At 45.1% G+C, this 7,945-nt stretch overlaps 1 protein-coding gene across 1 annotated transcript in view; it reads right to left on the bottom strand.

Moving 5' to 3' along the window:
- The window catches only part of ORC5 (origin recognition complex subunit 5), a 71,673-nt gene extending 64,677 nt beyond the window's left edge, over positions 1 to 6,996 (bottom strand). The window contains exons 1-2 of the mRNA XM_035127015.3: positions 6,908 to 6,996; positions 5,185 to 5,348 (exon numbers count right to left, since the gene is read on the bottom strand). Coding sequence (XP_034982906.1) covers positions 5,185 to 5,295 — 111 coding nt within the window. The 5' untranslated portion in view covers positions 5,296 to 5,348; positions 6,908 to 6,996. The remainder of the gene's footprint in view (positions 1 to 5,184; positions 5,349 to 6,907) is intronic.
- Between the last annotated feature and the right edge of the window lie 949 nt (positions 6,997 to 7,945).

Genomic DNA, 7,945 nt, shown 5'->3' on the forward strand with positions numbered 1-7,945 from the left:
TGGAGCACCCCGAGCCACAGCAGGAGAAGGAGGCAGCTTTCCGGGTCAGCGCCCAGCAGCGCCGCACGGAGAGTCCCAAGCTTCTGCGACGCAGCAGTGCTCTGTAGCACTTTGAATCCTCCTCCTCCTGCCACGGCTCGGCGCCTGGAAACGGCTGCTGCTGCTGAAGCACAGATAAAGCACACAACAGCGCCGTGTGGAGGAGGAAGAGGAGGAGGATTCAAAGTGCTAGAGAGCACTGCTGCGTCCCAGAGGCTCGGGACTCTCCGTACGGCGCTGCCGGGCACCGACCCGGCAAGCCGCCGCCTTCTTCTCCTCCTGCCTCACCTCCTCCTCCTCCTGCCGCGGCTCAGCCTCATGAACATGAGCTCAGCAGCGGCTCAGCCTCACGAACGTGCAACTCTGAGGCTTTACGCACGTCTCCTAAAATGGACACCCGCTGCCTCACGCTGCACGGGAAATGCTTTTTGCCCCTGGGTCCCTTCGCGCTCTTTTCTGGCGCTGAATCAAGGCGGCGACCCCCCCCCTTCCCTTTCTTTTTTCCTCTCTCTCGTTCTGATTCTTTCTTTCCCTCTCCTTCCTTCCTTCTTTATCTCTGTCTTCTCTCCCTCTTTCTTTTTCTTTCCTTCTTTATTCCCTTCCTTATTTCCTACTCTTCTTTTTCTCCCCTCTTTCCTTCCTCTCTCCCTCCTGCTCCCTCTTTTCTTTCTTTCTTTCTTTCTTTCTTTCTTTCTTTCTTTCTTCCTTCCTTCCTTCCTTCCTTCCTTCCTTCCTTCCTTCCTTCCTTCCTTTCTTCCTTCTGTCCTTCCCATCTTTCTTCCTCTCCCTCATTCTTATTCTTTCTTTCCCTCTCCTTCCTTCCTTCTTTATCTCTGTCTTCTCTCCCTCTTTCTTTTTCTTTCCTTCTTTATTCCCTTCCTTATTTCCTACTCTTCTTTCTCTCCCCTCTTTCCTTCCTCCCTTCCTCCCTCCCCTCCCTCTCCCTCTCCTCAGAAACATAGGATGCTGCTTTATACTTCTGGCCCTTAAACCCTGGAACCAGGAGAACAGCTCCAGTGAGTCAACCTCAGCCAGTCCCTTTGGTGAAGGGTGGTGGCTCACTGGCAGAACATCTGTCCTGCATGCAGAAGGACCCCAGCATCTCCAGGTACCAGTAGCTCTGCAAAGCTCCTGCATGAAACCCTAGTGAGCCTCCACCACCCAGTGCAGTTACCAAAAATCATTTTTCAATAAATTGTACAATAATTGTACATTTGAATATCTACTTGCCATTATTCTGACTATGTTAGTTATTACTTACATTATTACAAAAACAGTAATAATTGAATGCAGTGACAATAATTTATAATAATAAAGAGTGGACACATAGTCCTACAGATACAACCGGCCCTTTGAGGGTGACCAAACTGCTGATGCGGCCCCCGATGAATTTGAGTTTGACACCCCTGTCTTAGATGTTCTGCATAGGTGGACTGCAAATACAGCAAAATGATAATTGTACAGGTTCATACATGCTGACAAGCGATTCATGATGGTAGCAAGAGGAAGAAGGGTGATTCCTAATGAATCAATCCTAAACCCACATTGGAATTCATAGTTTTATTGTTCATCCAATATTCAATCAACAAACACTTTATGTATGGTAGGGCAGCTGGTCTGAACACACTTATCACTTAAATAAAAAAAACTTATTTAGTGATGTATATGCACATCTGTACTAAATTCTTTCAATCCTTCCTTCAAAATGACCTTAACAGATTAGACAACTGGGCCAAAGCAAACAAGATGAATTTTAACAGGGTGAAATGTAAAGTACTACACTTGGGCAAAAAAAAAATGAAAGGCACAAATACAGGATGGGTGACACCTGGCTTGAGAGCAGTACATGTGAAAAGGATCTAGGAATCTTGGTAGATCACAAACTTGACATGAGTCAACAGTGTGATGCAGGAGCTAAAAAAGCCAATGCAATTCTGGCCTGCATCAATAGGAGTATAGCATCTAGATCAAAGGAAGTAATAGTACCACTGTATTCCGCTCTGGTCAGATCTCACCTGGAATACTGTGTCCAGTTCTGGGCACCACAGTTCAAGAAGGATACTGACAAGCTGGAACGTGTCCAGAGGAGGGAAAGCAAAATGGTCAAAGGCCTGGAAACAATGCCTTATGAGGAACGGCTTAGGGAGCTGGGTATGTTTAGCCTGGAGAAGAGAAGGTTAAGGGGTGATATGATAGCCATGTTCAAATATATAAAAGGATGTCATATAGAAGAGGGTGAAAGGTTGTTTTCTGCTGCTCCAGAGAAGCAGACACGGAGCAATGGATTCAAGCTACAAGAAAGAAGATTCCACCTAATCATTAGGAAGAACTTCCTGACAGTAAGAGCTGTTCGACAGTGGAATTTGCTACCAAGGAGTGTGGTGGAGTCTCCTTCTTTGGAGGTCTTTAAGCAGAGGCTTGACAGCCATATGTCAAGAATGCTTTGATGGTGTTTCCTGCTTGGCAGGGGGTTGGACTGAATGGCCCTCGTGGTCTCTTCCAACTCTATGATTCTATGATTCTTCCATGTTAAAAATATGACTGGAAAATTCCAGGGTATCATATGTATAGATGTATGTCCATTCATTGCTGTGCACACCCAAGGAGGAGACAGGATGATGAGTGGCTACTGTCCCACCTCACATACATATCTGCTAAATCTGATATTGTGTACACTGGCCCCACAATGAGTAGTTTTCTAAACAATGAAATTTCAAGTTCAATCAAATTATCGATCACTTCACACAGAAGGGGTCCTGAAACGATTTACAAAACCCTACAGAACAAAATCCATTAAAATGAAGCAAAAATACAGCTGTTCACCCACAACAAAAACCACCCACCCAACCAGGTGACCTCCTGCCACCTTAATCAAAGGTTCTGTTTCAGTATATCAGCAGTTATTCATTCATTCTCTGCGACACCATTTAAAGCAAATAATTGTATATTGGCAATTTTCAACACATCAAAAGTTATTTTAATTGTTGAGCGCAATATAAACACTCAACAAGGAAAAAGCAACACCACACACACAATCATTACTACTGCTTGGGAGTGAAGCAAAAGAAAAACAGAAATAAATTATTTTGAAGATACAATGCTACCTATAGACATGCTCCTGTAACACCTGTTCAGACACAAGTATATTTTATAAAGTGATAATTTTAAAGATAAACTGGTAAAAGAAAGAGTATAAACCGATAAAAATGTTTCTGGAATGAACACCATTTGAATAACTATTACATCCACGTCTTTCAGTTAACTAAGTTCAAGCTAAATGCCTGGGTAAACCAACAAGTGTTGCAATGTTTCCTGAAAGCAGGGTTGAAAAATTCATTCTTCAGGGATTACTAGGAGAATCCCTGGAAATTACTGAGAATCAAAATCATCTCCATGGCTGAAAAAAGTAACCTTACATTTAAAAACAATCTGCACGTATAGCACTCATGCTGAATACAGTAGTACGGCAAGCTTCAGAAGACTGTCAGGCAAAATTAAATGCTGCAGCAGACTGCCGACATCAGTTTCCATACCGTGAAGCAAATGACACATTATTCTCCTTAACGGCTTGTAGGGATATTATATTTAATTACAGATAAAGGTAACAACTTCAACTATGCCACAGCCCATATTAATCAATGCAGGAGTTGCTGGTTATATGAGACTGGAGAGGGGAATAGCAGAGTATTACCCTCAGAGTTTCTGCTTGAAGCGATGTCCTTCCCATTATTAACATAAGCCAAGGAATGTTTGTGTTTAAAAAAGACCTTTTGCATAAAGAATGAGCTGTGAGCCAAGAATTCTCCACTTCATATCTCACCTATCATGAATCCATACATAGGCCACTATCTATTTGGCAGTGTTCCCCATTTGAAATACGGGAATAATGTTGCCCTACTTAGCATAGCTTTATAAAATAAAAAAATTCCTTCAGTAGCACCTTAAAGACCAACTAAGTCTTAGTTGGTCTTTAAGGTGCTACTGAAGGAATTTTTTTATTTTACTTCGATCCAGACCAACACGGCTACCTACCTGTAGCTTTATAAAGATATTAACATTCTGCAAGTAAGTTAGAAAACACTACATGAAGATAGCTCTTTGTATATCAATTTGCCTGCTAAGGAAAGCATGCATTTCATGGAAGTCCCAAACACTATAAAAAAAACCAGGAACATGTTCTAACACCACCATGTGGAGTAGTGGTCAGGCACACTGGGCCTTACCTTTTCTAATCTGAGAAGGCATCCTAGAATGAACACATCATAGTACCCTATAGCTACAGCACAGGAAAAAGGTCAGTACAGTGGAACCTCGTTTTTTGAAAGTCTCCATTGACAAACGTTTTGATTTCTGAATGTCGTAAACCTGGAAGTAAATGCTTCAGTTTTCGAACACTTTTCAGGTGTTGAGCATGCCACGTTTTGAACAGATTATGTTCGAAAACCAAGGTCCCACTGCCTTTCAGGAAATCTTGGTGCACGGATACCTTTTTTTCAAATTAAGGAATTCCTGGTAACCATCGAGATACCCCAACAGCTGGGGATACAGAGATACTGTATGTGGAAAAGTACTTAAGGGACAGCGCTACATAAATGGTATGCATTATTCCCTAATCTACCTATTCAGATAAATGTCAAAAGAAGGCCTATGTTTGTACATTAGAATTTAATAGAATCACTACTGAGTTTTATATGGCAATCTTTAAAAAAAGCCTGACTAGTCTACATGTTCTTGTAAGCTCCTATTGGTAGCCAGGGGAAGAAAAACAACAATACAAAATTGATACATTAAAAACAACCATGACTGCATTTCTTTGAACTTAAGAGATACATGCATGGGTTAATCCCTTGTGTTATGAAAAAACACATGTGTTAACTCATGTATGCATCTGAGTTCAAAGAACGCCTATAGGACATGCTAAGGTAATAGTAAAGACTTGCTAGAGGTCACAGAGACTTCAGTTAAAGTAGATTTTGAACCCAGGCCTTCCTGGGCCAACTGTGGTATATCCACTTCAGCTTTACTACCTGTCAGGAGCACACACAAAAAGTAAGAAGTATGCTGCCTGAAGAGCAGACTTTGAATACAAAAATAAGGCTAAGAATCTTAAAGGGCAATTAGGAAAAGGAAATTAGAAAGTGCTACCTCTCCGAAGATTGATAACAAGGTGGAGACTTGAGATTCCCGAAAAAGCACCAAGCTTTCCAAGCAAAGTAGTGTCGCTTCTGGATATTCTGGATGTTTGAAAACAGGCATTTTAAGTTCTGTTTCTGTGTCTTGCAGCTTCCAGGATTGCGAGGTGGGCAGGTCTGTTAAGTGAAACACGAAGTGACAAACTGATTCTCACATTATAGCATACTGTTTTAGCAGCAGCAGCAACAGCAAAAATAATAACTGAAGTAAATACTAGATTCAGGTAGGTAGCTGTGTTGGTCTAACGCAGTTGAAAAAAATTAAAAAATTGTCCAGTAGCACCTTAAGAGACCAACTAAGTTTGTTCTGGGTATAAGATTTCGTGTGCATGCACCTGGAGTATCTGAAGAAGTATTTACACACAGGGCGGAAGCGGCTGCGCGGTCCTAGCACCCACGGGGTCTTGGAGATGTGCGTGGCTTGCGAAGGTGCAACAGCAGAGATGTGCGCAGTTTGCAAAAGGCATCGACTTCCAAGGCCCAGGCAGGAGCGGGAAATATATACTGCGGGGGTGTTGTTGTTTTTTGCACACGGGGCGCACACGCATTAACCTGGGGCTGGATCCAGCAAGGAGTTCTACTGCTCAGAAATAAAACGGGGTTTGCGCAAGGGCCTCGCTGGATCGGGCCCAGGATGGGCCAGATCTTCAGCCTTGTAGATAACGTCTCCTTCACTGGAGGCTTTTAAGCGGCGGATTAAAATACTGGAGATTCTTTAGCAATTTTTCCTACATTGCAGGGGGTTGGGCTAGATGACCCTTGGGGATCCCCGCAACAGGACAATTCTATACTTTCTTGGGAGTAGGACTGCTAAACTCAGCCCTGCTTTCTAATTCTCCATGCACCCCTCACCTTCCCCCCCTTTCCAACACCCCCTCCATATTTTAGTTATTTGTATCTTTTTCCAACTCTCTAACATTAGAAATCTGCCCAGGGTCCCCTGCTAAATCACACCAGAGCCTAGCACACCCAGCTAAAATCCGGGGTAAAATCTAGTCTACTGCCTAGACTACTGCAGTGTGCTGCCCACCTTGGGCTGCCCTTGAAGACTGTTCCAGAATCTGCTGCCCTCTCAAAAACTGTTTCAACCCATGAGGGTTCGGTGGGTACCCACTGCGCCCAGTTGGCATCTGGGCCCATCCAAGCGCTGGTTTTGTCTCTTTAAACGCTGCTGGAGGGACGGCACCCCGGAGTTGTCCAGAAGGCCTGCTCCATCCCACAAGCTCTTCCTCCGCCCAAGTCATTTTGCTTGTCCATCGCAAGCCAAGAGAGAAAACATCAGTGCTCGTGCCCTACTCGCAGGGCTTTGGGTCGGCAACTCTGGGAAAACGGGGGGGGGGGGGGATATTTGCACCACGGCGCCCTATATGCTTAAGACAGCCCTAGAAGCAGCTAACACTTGCAAGTCACCCCTAACTCGCACTAAATATCAACCACAGCGGTAATAAGCAGCACACCTGCCCGCCACGTTATTTTTTTTGGAGGGGGGGGGGAATGGTTTTGTCGCCAACTTCACCCCCGCCAAGCTGCATTTTGTTTCAGGAATCGCAAGAAAGCGAGTCTGAAGTAAGGACTCCCAAGTAGTAAGCCCTGTTGTTATGCTTCTGTGGAGTAATACCCAGGCAGGTCCCTTGGAGCCGGACCCAGGAGCCCAAATATTAACCGGCCTCGATTACCTGAGCTCTCCCCTCAACTTCACCCTTCGACGCACAAACCGCAACCGCCAAAAAAACACCTTTCGCCCTCCCGCGCTCCCGCTCCGACTACGCGCGGACCCGCTGAGCATGCGCGGCGAAGCGACACGCGCCTCCTACCATCGCTAAGGCGCAGGCGCAACGCGCGTTTGTTTGCGTTATTATTTTTTTATAAATGAACATGCGCAGTAGCAGCAGCTGAAGTCCTTAGAGGGCACTTTCCGGTGCCCTTACTTTGGGCAGGTGGTCTTCCTCCCCGCGGGCTGCAGGGGGAGCGCGAGAGAGGAAGGGCAACCAAAACGAAAGCGACGACTGAAAGCAAAGCGGGAGGGAGCGCGCAATGTCTTTGGGTATAAAAGCAATTGGAGAAGGGATGGGCAGCAAAATCAGCCGGGTGCTCGCACCCCACCGTGTCCAGACCCCGCTGCGGGGAAGCCCTCCGCTATGGAGGGGACTCGCCAGACCCACAACAGTGTGGCTAACCTATATTTAAGACCGGCCCTTTGAGACACTTGGCATAAATTGCCATTTTACTCTTCACGGTGTATTTGCACAACGGGACGTCTTCATCTGCCCCAGATGCAACAAAACATGCCCTTCTCGTATTGTTCTCTACAGCCACAGCAAGCGCTGTAACTCTTCAACGGTTTGACTTCACCCCCAAACTGGTGCACCCCACCATCTCCGGAGACAGATGGATGCCAACCGACATTGCTGCCCATTCAATCCCAGGTGGGTCTAGATGCCCTTATTTATTAGCTCTGCTCTGCTGCTGGAAATGAGACACAGCTCGAAGCTTTTCCTGTGCGCACTCAGTTCTGAACAGCTTAACTCCCAAGTAATAAGTGGGTTTATGAATACAGCTTAACCCTGGAACTGTAAGGAAGCAACATCAAACTCAGCAACTGAGTTTGTATACTCCAGTTTATAGATATTCTCCCCAGGGACATCTGCATCTGTTTTATTTGCAACACTTGTCTGCCAAGCAGCATGAACAGGAATAATCTAGTGGGTCGTCTT

This window comes from Zootoca vivipara, chromosome 9 (assembly GCF_965207765.1).
Source record: "Zootoca vivipara chromosome 9, rZooViv2.hap1.1, whole genome shotgun sequence".
NCBI classification, from domain to species: domain Eukaryota; kingdom Metazoa; phylum Chordata; class Lepidosauria; order Squamata; family Lacertidae; genus Zootoca; species Zootoca vivipara.